This window comes from Hylaeus volcanicus, chromosome 1, assembly GCF_026283585.1.
Source record: "Hylaeus volcanicus isolate JK05 chromosome 1, UHH_iyHylVolc1.0_haploid, whole genome shotgun sequence".
Lineage (NCBI taxonomy): Eukaryota > Metazoa > Arthropoda > Insecta > Hymenoptera > Colletidae > Hylaeus > Hylaeus volcanicus.
This window is the reverse complement of record NC_071976.1, coordinates 11,428,133-11,443,860: the sequence shown is the minus strand read 5'-3', so window position 1 is coordinate 11,443,860 and position 15,728 is coordinate 11,428,133. Positions and strand designations below refer to the sequence as shown.

Here is a 15,728-nt window from a genome sequence, read left to right as displayed (position 1 = left end):
TGAATAATTGCATGTGTGACGTATGTATTCATTGGCGAATCGGTTTCCAAAGCACCCAAACGAAATTTGTATGTCATTATCGCATTATTCTCAATGATTCGCGCAACAAATAGATGGGAGATCCTTTCTCGACTCTTCCAAAGTTCACCTATTGTTGCTACAGATCAGCGAGCGGGATTTCTGAAAAACAGAAGCTGGCGAATCGCGAACTGAATGTGCATTATTCAACGATGTTCGCAAACGCTGCGGCGAACAGACGTTGCACGGACACTTTGCAATCTAAAGAGTCTGCGATGCTATAGCCACGGGCAAGTTGCGGCTGCGACAATGACCATTGTATTGTGTCGTGGGAAGGCTCTCGACGCAAAAGTACGTCTCCTTCCGCTGCAGTGCCAGTAAAAACATCCGCTTCGTGCATCGTGCATGAAAAAAAAGAAAGAAAAAGAAAAACTTGAATTTTAATCGACTTTGATTGTCCGCCTGGCATTCAGGAACGTTCGCAGACTGAGCATAGCAGCGAGAGATTTTGTCTACTCCTAGAATTTTATGCGAAATTCCTTTGAATGCAACGCGTATAATAAAATGACACGACCTCGACTTTGTGATCTTTCGTGATTCGTAAAAGAAACTATTCTAGAAGCGGTACAGGTAAAATTTGGACACAATTTAATAAAGTCTGTTCAAAATCATCTCAAATGTAACATTTAATTATGGTACTTAATTATATTCAATTACAATGCTATCGTTCATTTCACTCAAAAAGCAATAATGGTGACTCACCTCTTACTAATTCTAATTATTAATCTATGCAATCACGAGTGTGAATTCTACCGAGCCAATTAGTGTAACAGTCCATTCTATTGACCTTCATTCGGTTAGTTTATGGTCCTGAAATTGAAGTACCGCTGAAACAGATGCATTCTATTGTGTGCCACGAGAAATATCGAATGTATCGACTTCCAAGGCCGAAACTAGCCGAATTATCAATCACTATCGCCACAGATGAAAGGTGACATTAATTCTTGAAACTGGGGAACGTGTAGCTGCGTCGTCTCCCCCAAAGGGCTTTTATATTTCTTTCGAGACTGCGTCGACATTTTCTTCCAGCGACCTCGAAGTTCTCGGTAAACGCATAACTTCTTACAAGCCTGGAGATTCGAAAGCCGATTTCCTGCCAATCGATTTGCACTTCGAACCTGCGATCTGTTCCTCCGATATCCCTGTTATGATGGAACTACTTGAAAAGTCCTATTTGCTCAAGTGTCTTTCATTGATTGAACAAACAAGCAGAGCGTTCGTTCGATTATAGTGAACGGTCCGCGAAGTGGTATTGTTCGAAATAAAAATTGGTTCATCCAGATTTCGAATAGTAGGATAATGGTTTTTGTCTTGTATTATTTTACCGATAAGAAAATGTTAAAATGTTGAAGTATTCAAGCTTTGGAGTTCACGTATCATGAATATTTATTTTTATTCCTTTTCTCCTTGCTTTCTTCTTTTTATAGTGTCTTTTTATCTATCTCGTCGTAATTTCTTACGTCTTGTTGAAACAACACCTGCCTGTCCAAACACCTGCTAACATAAATATTGAGGAATGAAATAATCGATACCCCAATTTAAAAGTTACATCGTCAACCACGATTCTCCAGCAAATAATTCCTCGCGCTGTTTCTATTATTTGCTCTCAACTAATTGCGAATGCATTGAACGAAATGTATCAATAAAAACGAGGAAAAGTGGCGCCTTGTTTAACAAGGTTTACACGGAGACCCAAATGAATTTATTTGAGTGGAAAATGCTTCAACTCGTTCCGCAAATATTATTTCTGAATCAACATGTTTGCGATTCATTTTATCGCGAATACCAGTGACCATTCCTCTCGACTTCTGTGACATAATTCTCATTCGATTGCGTTAATTACCACGACGCTCTAAGAACACTCCTTAACAACGCGTATGTACTTCAATTAAAAGCATGGTACTTGCAGAATATTTCATTGTTACTTTTAATGCCCATTATGCTTTCGTTCCACTTACTTTACATTTTCTTTGGACGCTCTAAGCTCGTAAGTTTCGCGCTGGACTGCGATTCGTTTCATTTCGCTGAGTCCAGGTTGTTTAAAGCGGGACAGAATTCGCGGAAATTATACGTCTTCGGATTTAGGTGTTTAGAGAAAATGCTGTGTATCGGCAGAGTTATTTTTCTGCGGCTTTTGGAAAATTACGTCTCATTACTGTAAGCGGTGCTTTGAAGAAATCCTTCCAGAGTGGGTCGACACTGCACTTTCATGAGGATTTAAGGCCTTCCTTCTGGTTCCTTATCTGACAATAAAGCACTTAACGTTGGCCACGCTGTGTAACTGCGAAGAGTGGTGTCTGGTCCAGCTCCTTTGAAAAATTGATATTTCTCATTCGCATTTTCTTACATGCTTGGGATCTTGGAAACACGCTGGCCAAGTATTTTATTTACATTCGCAAAAACCATGGAGCTGGATGTGTTTTATAGCTTTATAAGACTATTTATTATGTGAAATAGTACCTATCTCGCCGAGCTCTGCAGTTCACACTTTGTCGAGAAAAGAATAAAAATTGCACGAGACGAAAATCAAGATACAAGTATGTTTGATGATTCGGAGAAAAAAGATTGAAAAACTACTTATACAGAATTTAATTCTAGTTTAGGTGTACTTTAATAATTTTTTGGAAAGTTGTTCGAATGTATAGTAGAGAAAGGGAAACAAATACAAGAGGTACCTATGCAAATGAAAAAAATTGATAGTTACGTCAATGGAAAGCACAGGAAAGCTGATAGTTACGCCTATGAATGTTGCCGAGTTCTTCCTAGAAAGAAACGCCAGACGGTTGCATCTACAGACACCACTATTTCTTGGAATAGCGTACGCATTTCCAGGAATTTATGTAGGCCACTAGGCCAATCCTTCATTCATAATACTCGTACAATTTGGAAACTTTAGACTGTCGTATTTCGGCGTAGGATAGTCCGATTCGGTTCTAACAAAATTTAGATTAGATTAAGATTTAGATTAAATTCTGCTATCTAATAAATATTTATTATCAGTGTCAAGTGTCCTTAATCATTTGTTTTCCCTAATACAACACTGCATATGATGGATTGTATATGTATATGCTATATTTAATTTCTAGAGGTTAAATCAACAGTAAAAAAGGAAACGATGATGCGAATGTTGAACATATTTAGCTAAAAAGCGGGGATTTAATACGAAATTCTGTAAGAACCAGTCGCCTTGATTGGCCAATTTAATGAAACAGAAGACTGAAACACTTTTGGAGAATCCAACTGAATACCGAGCCGAGTTTAATAAATGCCATGAGTTCTCATCGAAGCAACTATTTTAATAACTTCGGCGAAATTTCTGCTTGCAAATGTCAATTGGACACATTAATTATCCACTCAAGTGGAAGCAAATAACAGCGTTTTATTACGTAAACAATTCTGTTTCTGTGCCTTGGATTAAATGATAAATCCTGGAACGTCAGAGGACCCTGAATAATCGCGAGTGACAATATAAATATGCATCGACCACGCGGTATCAGAGTTTATTATACACGGTAGACAAACGAGAACCGCCTGGGAGGAAAGTTTTATTTTCCAGGGGTGGTATTCCCACGCCATGGACAGTCGCTCATTTCAATGTAAAAGTGCGAAACTTTTCAAGGAGCCATAATACGCGCAACTCCGAAACAGAATCCTCCACTTTTGGCAGCGCTGCCACGGAACTTTCGACGTGCACTCGCCAAGAGGGAACTTATGATTCTGTTACGCCGGAAGAGGAGTTGATGCGTGAGACGAATGGAGGAAGAAACTGAGTGGAGAGGAGAATTATTTTTAAGTATTTAGCAGTTGGTTATGTGGACACCAATTGGTGAGATAAAAGATTACAATATTATGAAATATTAACAGTATTGACAGGACTTGGGAATAATATCAAATTTTACACATAAGGTGAAAGAATTTATATATTCATTTATATTAGGTTGTCCAGAAAGTTCGTGCCAATTTTTAAGAAAACGTCAAAGGCACATTTGAATTGTAACATATATTTATTGAATTACATAGGTACACCATTTTGTTCCACAACCTTTTCACCTTTTAAGGGATGTTTAAGGGATATATACAGGGTGTCCCAAAAGTCGGGGAGGAGCCGGAAATGGGGGGTAGCTGAGACGATTCTGAACAACAATTTCCTTTGCAAAAATGTCGGATGGGGCTTCGTTAAGGAGATATTAAGGGAAAACCCCGACCAATCAGAGCGCGCGTAGACCGTTGGAGCGGCCGCGGTAGCGAAGGCTACGCCCTAGGTCGATGTTTCGATGCACGTCGAGTCACTTGTTCGCGTACAAGCGCGACCGCCAGCGAGTAGCCTTCGCTACCACGGCCGCTCCAACGGTCTACGCGCGCTCTGATTGGTTGGGGTTTTCCCTTAATATCTCCTTAACGAAGCCCCATCCGACATTTTTGCAAAGGAAATTGTTGTTCAGAATCGTCTCAGCTACCCCCCATTTCCGGCTCCTCCCCGACTTTTGGGACACCCTGTATGTTATTTGTTTTCAGCCATTTCGACATATTCAGACCTGCACCACCTATCAAAAATCGGCATGGACTTTCCGGACAACCCAATATTTTGATTTTTAATCATTTGTTATTCTTCAGTGTCCACTTCGCCCATCTTGCATTTTATCTATCCCAATTCTAGCGACGTTCCAGTGGCACTCGATGAGTCACCGAATCGCAAATGTATCACTATAGAGAAATGACTTGACCCGAAAAAAGTCACGGAGTTTTTCAGTCTAACGCCATTACGAGAGGCATTATAGCGCTTGAATTATTATCGAGCGTCGTCAAAGGATCCAACCCTCGCCACGGAGGAACGTGCTGGTAAATGGGTCCAAGCGCGAACGGCCGTAATCCTGGAATGCGTTCATAAATAGGTGGATGAGGATGCCTTTTAACGACTTTCCATAAAAAAAGAATATCGGAAAGGGGGGCATTCTCTCCCGTCCTTAAAACGTAATTTTTGCCGCGTTCTAGGACTGGCGTCTGGTTACACCGTACCGTTTTTTAATTGCTCCCATTAAAGGGGACCAGACATTTAATTATGGATTATTAAAATAGCCTCGACGAACATTGGAGATGACCTCCATAAAAGGCTTTAAAATTCTCAGTTGTTTAAAGACATGGACATTGTTTAGAACCCAGAACTTATTTAACTTTCATGGTGGTGGTATTATTATTTGCAATAAAAGTATTTGAAAAGCATTATTAAAACTTCGAAGCATTAATAATTCAACGTCTGAGAACATGAAATCGCTAATACATTTCAGCATTTCAATTCAACAGCTGCATGAATGCATACACATTGGTTCCATTACCATCAATACCCTAATACCATAATACTCTAAGATCCTAATAGCCACTTACCTTAATAAGCCAATATAGAGCTGCCTAATGCCACACTGCACTGCGTATCAATACATTAATGCAATACAATGCAGTCGAAATATTTCCATGGCTTCCTCAAAAAAAAAAAATTTTTCACTAGGAATCCTGAATAACTAACACACTCCTATTTTATATAATTATTCACATTTCTATCTACTCTACCGGACAACCTCACTCCAACGAGCGAACCAACAGTTTAAATCAAATTAGTTTCGAATAGAAATGTCGCGTGGAATTCGTCTACGAAATTAAACATCGTTCTCCAGATTGAGATAAATATTAGCAGCGACAATAGTGGCGAGGCTTTAGACGATTACCGTAGGAAATTATCGTACTCGGTCGACTGACGAACGAGTTAATATCAGCGTCCTGTTTGCAGACAAAAGGGGAAATTTCAAACATTGGCCAAAAGCGTCGCGTTTCAACCGCCACACAGGGGCCGCGATAACGAATAATACTATTTAAACAGTATTCCAGGCTCATCCACGCGGTAAAAATGTTCGTTTGTTAAAGGGACAAAAGGAAGAAGTATCTCTAAAACGGTGCACGCGCCCGTTTGAAGCGATTTCCCCGTTAAATGTTGGAAACACCGCGATTCGTCTCGCATCGGGGAATTTCACTTGGTTAGCCGCAGAGACAACTTCCGGTCGACGAGGCACGCATCGTTCTGATAAATTCGGGCGTCGAAAGTGGCCCCTGCAACACCGATACGTTTCGGACGGCCACGTTTCACAAATACTCTGTCGTCGACCGAATGATCTCCAAAAACAACCGTTTGTCGCGGCTCGACTCTGTATTTTCAATCATCCTGGATAGCTTCATCGGGAATCATTCAGAGCCTCGAAATTTTTGTTTACCAAGGAGAATAATTGTAGAAATAATTTTGAATTCATCTTCATTGATATTTACATATTTATGTTGTAATTTTTCAGTTGTATTCTCTTCAAAAAGGTATATAATTTAAATTAAACGTCGAATCGCGAGAGACAGGACTTGGACATTGGTCTTTGTTTTCACATCCATTGACATTTGGATTTTCATGTTGTAATTTTTGAACTGTATTCTCTTCAAAAGGTATATGATTTAAATTAAAAGATAGACAAGGCTTTCATATTGGTCTTTGTTTTTATCTCTAATGATATTTGCATTTTACATGTTGCAATTTTTGAATTGTATTCTCTTGAAAATTTGTATAATTTATATACAATTTTAATTTTAAGTCTAAGAACATTGCGATGAAATGTTACGAGGATGATTTCAAGATCACGAGGCCAAAATAAAGAGTATTGTTATTCCTATCTCAGGATTTAACATATTACGACACGACAAAAAGTACCTTTTTACCTCAAATAAACGTATTAAAACTCCCATACTCCCCGCAGTTCGAGAATCACCGCTGTAGGTTAATTTGCAACCGCGGTCGCCAAGGTTTATGTCTATTTAAATTCCTCTTCTCTGCCTCATGCTTGCATGGATAAGCAGTGCACGGTGACTCGTCTACCATAAAGTTTCAGTTCACCGAAAGTAAAGTAAGTTCTCCTTTTGTCCAGACTGTTGACCCAACACACACACACACACACACACACACACACACACATGCGATGTCTTACAATTAGCGCAAGTCCAAAACGTGGCTGTGCAAAGATTTAGCGATGCTGAGAAAAATTGCTCCTCGTTTTTGTAACTTTAGAACGTACTTTTGGTACGAAACGAGGAAATATATGTACGCGAAGCTTCAGAGAACAGTAAATCCTTTTGCGAACAGATGTTCCCTCAAGGAACAGATGTTCTCATACCGTTGGTCACTTGCGTATTCGAGGATTAACTACGTAGTACAACTTCTGAGGTTGAAGTAAAATTAAATTGTGTGTGCGGAAGTGCTTCGGTACGAAAAACATGGCGGAGTGATTAAGCTTGTTTTAGTTTAGTTCTTGTAGAGGTTTCGAAATACCTTCATCCCCCTTTCAACGTCCATATTTCTATCGAAAGAAATGCCACTTCGTTACCCTTTTTCCTAACGTCAACCAACCCCACGTGCAATCCAATTCTAGATCAGTCTACTTTATTCGTTATTCGCTAACAAAATTTTCTTGCAATCTTAGCTCCTGAAAAGTAATTCAAATTTTCAGTTCGCCCGTAACAAGGCAATCATTTGCCCTCTTTAACGTTTGTCGCGGATTTAATTACGCGCACCCAGTTAATTGCGAACGTCCGTCGCGTTCGTGCCGACAATCTAATCGACGTTGAAACGTATCAAAGCGCGACGTGATTTTCTTTCTTCGTTTCTAGGCTGGTCAATACCGAATTAATTGGAATCACCCGTCGAGTAGGTTGGCCGACATCTAGAGATCTGCAATTAAAATTTAGTCGATCGTCGCCGCTGCGTCGTCGTTCTTTTCGAAATTCTCCGTTCCTCCCCCCTTCTGCCGCGGTTATCGACCGTCTTCCAAATAATTTCGCTTTCCCTTTAACCTCCCGTTGTTTCGATAACGATCGTTAACGGCAACGAGCAGACGGTAGAGGTGTCCTCTCACCAGCTAGAAGAATCTCCTTCTCGTTAGTTGCGATCGTAAGCGGTGCAACAGGGTGCAGCCGTTGCTACGATACCGATTTATTTAGTCAGAATAATCACTCGTCCCCTAGAAGAACAATTAGAGATCGTAGACGTTGAGAAATTGCTTTATTTAATTAAAACACGACAGGAATATCAAGTGACTTGTTAATATTATTCTTATGGAGATAATAATTATTGTTAACGTGACGCCTGCTGTGCGATTTATGTGAATATCATTTTGAATTTGGTACACTATACCAGAATAGTGATTAAACAATCTAACTATAATTTTAGACAAAAAATCTTTCGCAGAGAAAAATAAAGAATAAATTTTTGGCACTGATCTTCCGTGCAGCTCGATTTTTATTATTTTCTCGTGCCTGGAGAAATGAGAACAAAAGGGGTTTTTGTCGCAAAATTGCAAGAATTTTCTCCGCAAGAACAGCGAACGTAGATCTCGGCCGATTAGTCGAATTTCTCGAATGGAACTCGTTAAACGATACAATTTACTTTCATCGCGCGGATAAGTCGGCCAGGCTTAATCAGCTCTCGTTCCCATTCATTCGAGATTCCATCCCCAGTAGCGTTACACGGAAGTAAAGTGATTAACACCAAGTAAGGGCGGTGATGCGCGTATTCAAACGAACATGGTTTCGGAATTATTCATCGCGGTATTATTTGGTGAAATTTTATTATACATATATAAAAATTGATAAACCAAAAGGTTTCCAAGTTTTGAAATAAAATGCTAGAAAAGACAACGCGTAGTAAACAATATTTTCTTTTCTTTGACTCAGTAAGAAAAAGATTGTTCACTGCTACTTTAAACGACTACTTTATCAGTGACGCAAAACAGTAATCAGCATTGTTATTATTACACGTTGTGAGTTATAGCCATTTAGTGGGCGTTATAAATCTCTCCGTCCAAGAAAAAAATAGTGGCGTCTTTATCGCACGAGTTTACTCTCCAAGAGGACCAATTGGACAGGCGATTTTAAGCTGTATGCATTCGTTATTTCGCGTTGTCTGTCTGGTTTTCCGTTCCGTCGACAACAACCATTAAGGCGTAGCCCGCTATGGAGCTCCACGCCAGGAGAAAAATGGTTGCTGAATTGTTCATTCAGAGAAAACTTTTCCACTTCCGAGTTCCGCGCGTTAAACCCTCGTTCCATACGGTAATTAACTTCTCCCGACGTTTATTCTGATACTATCCGAACCGGTGAGTTATTGTAACGCTTGGTTCTGAATTAAGTAATAATAGGCTATACTTATCTCCAAGGTACTAATTCCCTGCTTTGAGATTGGATTAAATCACCTATTTTAGGTGGGATCGTATTTGTAATTCGAATTTGCTTTGAATGGAGCACGCTTTAAAGAATAAAAAAATGTGAAGCTTTCGATCAAAGTGCTTTGATTTTTTAACGTGATGAAAATTTAAACTTCGCCTTAGCAGAAATTATAGTACCGAGGAGCAATTGCTCATAAGACCATTGAAGTCACATTTCTTTTATCCTGTGAGCCCATGAGTCCTAAGAATTCAAGTTCTGCATATCAATTTTATTTCAATTTCATTTTCTCAAGGATGCTTCATATTGCCTCGACTAATTAAATTCTTCCGATTCGTGCAAGTGATTGTAGGTGGAATTTTTAATTTAGATATCGCTGAAATAACAGATGGAATTCTCGGTTTACATCTCACTCCTGTAGTCATAGAAAGAATCCGTAATTCGAAACGCGATTTGGAATTTGTAGGTCAGAGAAGTAAGTAAACCGCGCGAACAGGATTTCTATGGGAGGTATCTATCCGAAGAAACCAAAGAGTACGGATATGAGCACACATGCTAGTTCTCACTGGCTTTGAGGTCTGACAAAAGATGTTCTACTGCTGGAATACCCGAGGCAATGCAACCTCGATACACAACGTCACGAGAACCCAGAGGCTACATGACAAAATTCAGCCAAAAGACTTGTCACACTTTTCGCCATTTGTATTGTGTATCTTGAAATAGTTAGGATCGAGGATTTTGCGAATTCAGCTGTTAAAACCAATAATATGGATGGACTATCATAAACAGGTTCGAAGCATTTGATAAAATTATATAGTGACAGTTGTCACGGGCGATTTGGTGTCATTTTTGTTCCTTATGTCGAGGAACACATACGGGGCTGTAGTTTCGCGACACATTGGACCACGGGATTTCAGGTGACGAAAGTTTTTGAAGTGGCCTACATAACAACACACGAATTTCACCGAAAATCCTGCGGTGGAGATTGAAGAAAATACCAGTTGAGCCGTTACCGGGTATAGACAGAAGCTTTGCCTTTCGGCTTCCCTGTCGCAGCGAGAGAAGCGCATAAAATGTCTTTACAATTCGTCTCGGTGCCATCCTAACGTCCCCTCTTTTTCTCTGTCTCCCTGTATCTGTCTATCCACTTATCTTCAACTTTTCACGACCTAGCTTACCGATCTTATCCTGAACACCACGTGATTTCCATCGATCCCGACGTATTTTTCACATCCTCTTTACCCTGAACCAAGAATGAAACGAAGCGTTCTTCGAGCTTGCCAAATTCTTCAAGATCGATAGCAATTTATATCGAATGTCTTCCGAAAAATGTAGCCCTGGTGGAATGCGAACAGAAATTGTAGAATTATTTATAAAATTACTGGTAATTTAATAGCATTTTTAAAAAGGAGGATACCAATTGAGTATTGATAGAGCGAACTCAACTTTTTCCACAATTTGTTTAACTCTGTAACATTCAAACGAGACAAACGACCATTTAAATTCGAATGTAAAAAATCTTTCTCTAAATAATAAAATTATTTAGCTGATGTATCGACATCCGTAATTAAAACAATCATAAAAGTTACCACAACTCAGTGTGGAAGATACGATATTTCTAGGGATATTGTCGCGTGTACTTTGAACGATAGAAATTGCTACATGTTATGACAGACAGTCGGTGTAGAGGCTCGCAAATACCGCAAGAAACAAGATGCCTAATATGTGCATTGCGGAGAGGAGCAAGCTCTTGAGGCTCATGAACATACAAGATTAACTAACACAGTACACAAACCTTGCTGTGACTCTCCAGACGAGTCTATTTATAGTGCCAGAATAGCTCATTAGAGGTACGTTACAGAATTATGCGCACTTTCAGACATATCTTATGCTGAAATTTTAATTTAGTTTTTCCTGATCTGATTCACAGTGCGATGAATTAGAATATTCTTAGCCATTGTACGCTGTTTCTTTATTTAGAAATACTTGTCTCCTCTACAACCCTTAAATTCGGTATACAAAAATAATTCTAAATATTCTAAATTCGAAGTAAATAAATTTTCCATGAAAATTATTCTTTTGTTCTAAATTCTACACACGTTTGATCACGTTATAGCGGTCTCGACCCTAACTAATCGCAGAGCTTGCGGCGCAAAGCGCAAATTGGCACTCGGAGCAAAAATGAGTCTGAGGGTCTGAATCTTCGAACACGCTAACGATAACCGAGTTAGTTCGAGGAGCTGATCAAGTATCGTCGAGGGGTGATAAAAAAAGGGGAAAAGCTGCTATGGCCGAGATAGCGGTACGTGGGTGGGCGTATTTAGTATCATCCGTGGCGGAGGCGGTTATGTCGTAAAATTCGTCCGCGAAACGAAAGTTTTCGGTGGTCGTAGGTTCGCAGCGGGAAAGTTTAGGGTAACTTCCGCGCCAGACGAATCACCGGCACGTTCGGTTCGGTTTCTGGGCTCAGCCGCACACACTGATCAACTCCGTGCGCGGGTAATTAAACCTGCACGGGCTCCTTACTCTTCGACTTCGAATCCCCACGTGTCGTTTATTATATTAAAACGAAATCGTAGATTTCCCGACGCGGCGCACCTAATTGCACCGAGCCGTCCCGTTATTTTACCGTAAAATACCAGCGAACTTTCCGTGAGAACACTTCCGACCCTTGCCAACCGCATTCTTCGACTTTGCGGTGAGGAACGTCGGATGAATTGACCGTGTTATGGTCTTGCTAAGAGCACGCGAATAAAGTAGACGTAGGAGAAGAGTTGGTGAATTTCGGGTACCTGAAATAAGCTTATATGATCGCATTGAATATTTTTTAACGATAGATTTACGGAGCAATTTGATTAAAAATTTTATAAGATTTTACAGAGACCACTTGCACTTTTCGTCAACCACACTGACGTTTCTATGTGTTACAGATACATGTTTCAGAATATATCTCGGTAACAACCTGTTAAGACAATCTTAACGCGAAGATCAATTTATATTAATTGTCTAAGGCCAACGTGTAGCTCGCATAATTTATGCAGGGAACTGTTGTCGATAGTTATCGAACTATTAATTTGTGTGTGCGTTGAGAAATTACGAAAGTTACATGCCAGCAGTAATTTGGGACATAATGAAATCGCATAATGTATCGGGAATACGTCTTCACTTGACGACGGAAGTGAAATTAAGATAAATTGAAGTTTGCTTCGTGACCTGCATAGACGAACAGTCGCTATTAAACGGGATACACTTACAATGCATTTTCGTATAAATCGATATCAACTGTGATGTAATAGATTGTCCTAGAAAATAATTCAAATTCTAAACTTTTATTCGTTAAATCGCCATTGCGCCAAGAAATAGTTTCGTGTAACGCAACCTGTTCCAAAAATAAAGAAAATAAAGTCCTTTCAATCTACACCGCGAAACTTTGTTTTTGGATTCTGGTTTCGAAACTCAGTATAAAACATTTAGAATCATGCCTTTCGTCGATGCAGACGTGCCCTGCGGACCCGAGTTAAAAATTTTCCACTCAAATAAATTAAATTCCTGTAACTGTACCATTCCCAACTACACCGTACGTGTGCTCCTACCTGTATTTTTGTTTCCAGATTTCAATTTGTCGTATATTTATTAACGCGAGGAATCGTTCCCAAGCTCCGCCACTGCGACGAAAAACATTGTCCACGGTAGAATATCGCGCGAAACTTTTCTAATTTGCATCGATACTTCATAACGAAATCCGGCTGCGCAGTTAATTATACTTACTTTCTGTCGGCTTAGCCAGCGCAAACGGGCCAAACGCTAACGTTGCGCTCGAAACATAATTAAAAACGAAACGATGGCTTTTCTTCCTTTCGTTATTCTTCTTTCTACAGTAACAATTACGTGATTCGTCGCGATTCAAAAAGAAATTTCGCGATCTACGGAGTACAATCGCGAAGATACTCGTTATGTTGAAGCAAACGCTCGAGACTGTTATGGTTCGCGCCGATACGCTGTGGCGATCGTCGAAGGGACGAAGAGCTGCGAAACGGATTTAAAGAGGGAAAAATAATTTTCGCCCGACAAGGGAAACGTCGACTTTTCGATGTAGGAGTAATTAAACACGGCCATTTCGACATCGGCTTCTCGTGCTTGTCCTTCATTACTTCGGAATGTAGCCGTTGCGGAACACAGTCAAGGCGGAGCATTAATTATACAAACGATCCTCGTGTCACGCAGATGGCCGAGCAATTTTAAGTTATAACACTGTTTGCAAAGAAACGGCGACGATTTTCGTTGGAGATTTTCCTGGTAAAAAGGTACTCACGTTTCTTAGTACTTGATAATCTGTTGGGTCCTCGTTAAACATTATATTCCATTAGGGTAAAAGGGTAACTATTTTTACATTTAATTACTCCTCTGCCTTCCAATTTTAAGAATATTATTCGTTAAATAGGTTGCTGGAATATTTGAAGATTTATAAAGAGATGAAATATTTGAATTTCTGACGACGATAAAAAATGGCTGACAACTCGAGGACTCTCTGTACCTGATTCACGAGTCGCAGAGAATTAAATTAGCGCACGTTTGCGAATTTGGATTCCAAGAATATAATTTTACACGCGATGGAAACTATAGAATATTTCAATATTTCTAAAGAATTAAATATCTTAATCTTCGAAGATTATAAAAATTGCCGACAACTCGACCAGATTCGCTAGTCGTATAGAATTAAATCGCGAAGTCTGGAAAATATTAATCTGCACGCCGAAAGGTTCCTGTCGTTGGGTCACAAATGCTTCCCAGTAACTGCGTTATGGCGCTGTTCGAGCCATCGTTGTCACGTCGTCGTGTATCTCGAGACTGACGCGAGACAGTCTGACGGGAAAATATCCCCGGAAGTCGTGTTGATAGATTCGCGAGCACGAGATGGCAACGTACGCGTCGGTCGCAGAACGGTGTCGGCGTTATTGAAAACGACGGGACGCGATACCGTCGCTCGTTTTTCATCGCGGCTTGATCCTTTGCGCGTGCAGCCAAAAATCAACTGCTACGCCCGCGATGCCGTCTCCCCGACTCCTCGCGACCCTCCTCTGGCTAGGTCAACGGTGGTTGAAATTGCTTCTATGACAGGCGATCCCATTTTTACTCGCCGCGGATGAATCATAACCAAGAATATAAAGCATGCGTATTTTCTGCCCGCTCGAATCCGACATTTTTTTCTAGATTAGTTACCCTTCATCCCTTCGCGACTCCCGATCACTGGGCTTCAGTTTCCAATTTTTTTTTTCACCGAGGAAAAAGAGATACGATGGAATTAAATTTGCGAATTTTAAATGGATTGCAGATACACACAAACCAAAGTATTATTTATCAGTTAAACGATTTTCACGTAGAAGTATATTGCTTAATTTTAATACTGTATATTGCTTAATTTTAAAGGATATTGCGATCGTAAATAGTGTGATTATAAATTCCAAACCAGGAAAAACCGGAATTACACAGTGATTCGGTGTCGCGCGCAAATCCCCCATTCAAACCATTCACGATTCTGGGTGACACGGCCGCGGGAGTAACGCGGAGGAGGAAACACGGCTGGCAAACATTAAATCCGACAAATCCTGGTGGACGACTGTATACCACTCACCTTGTAAGCGAGTAATGTTCCTCGTTACTTTATGGCCGTTAACGAGCTGCTCGCGTAGGTGAGTCCTCTCGCGATGATCCTGATAATTGCCGATAACGATCGTGGTCGTCACCAGCACGAGAAACAACTTCGGCCCCCAGGCCGCTCTCGTCGACATCGTCCTCCGGTTTTCGCATCCCCCGAAGCTTCTGATATTCGGCGACGTCTGTTGATTTTATCGGTCCGTCGGCGAAAACGCGCGGCACTCTCGTCCTCCTGAAATCCAAACAGGGATGAATGTCCACGGCAGTCCCTGTGTTTCTCGAACGACTCGAACGGAATCTGGAAAGAGGGCTTTCAACGCGTCACGTAGGTACACCTGCTGGACAGTTTGTATATTCTGGCCAGTCGCTGTATTTGCGCATGATTCTTCCCGAGCGATATTAGGAATTTCATGGGTTGGGATGAAGAGACTTGCAGAGAGAACGTTGGAGACTCTCGAGCTGATCTGGTGTGTTGAGGTTCGGGTTATTAAAGTTGTGGATTCCGGGGGTCGAATAAGCATTTTTTTGTTGATATCTAGGAAGTGGATATTACGTAACAAAATGTACGTATGCATGTCATTTATGAGGATTTTAATGTAAATCATTTCATCTAATAATAAAATAAGAAAGTAATGGTACATTCTGAAACAGCCATCTTTAATATGAAAAACATTTATTTTTATTTCATGTAGGACCTAGAGTATCTAGTTTATTGGATTGCAGTGAAACCATCAATGACAGTTCAAGTTTAT

The 15,728-nt window shown here is 40.3% G+C and overlaps 1 protein-coding gene across 1 annotated transcript in view; it reads right to left on the bottom strand.

Moving 5' to 3' along the window:
- LOC128877125 (zwei Ig domain protein zig-8-like) overlaps nucleotides 1-15,728 on the bottom strand; it is an 86,677-nt gene that overhangs the window by 37,517 nt on the left and 33,432 nt on the right. The window contains exon 2 of the mRNA XM_054124159.1: nucleotides 14,954-15,208. Coding sequence (XP_053980134.1) covers nucleotides 14,954-15,110 — 157 coding nt within the window. The 5' untranslated portion in view covers nucleotides 15,111-15,208. The remainder of the gene's footprint in view (nucleotides 1-14,953; nucleotides 15,209-15,728) is intronic.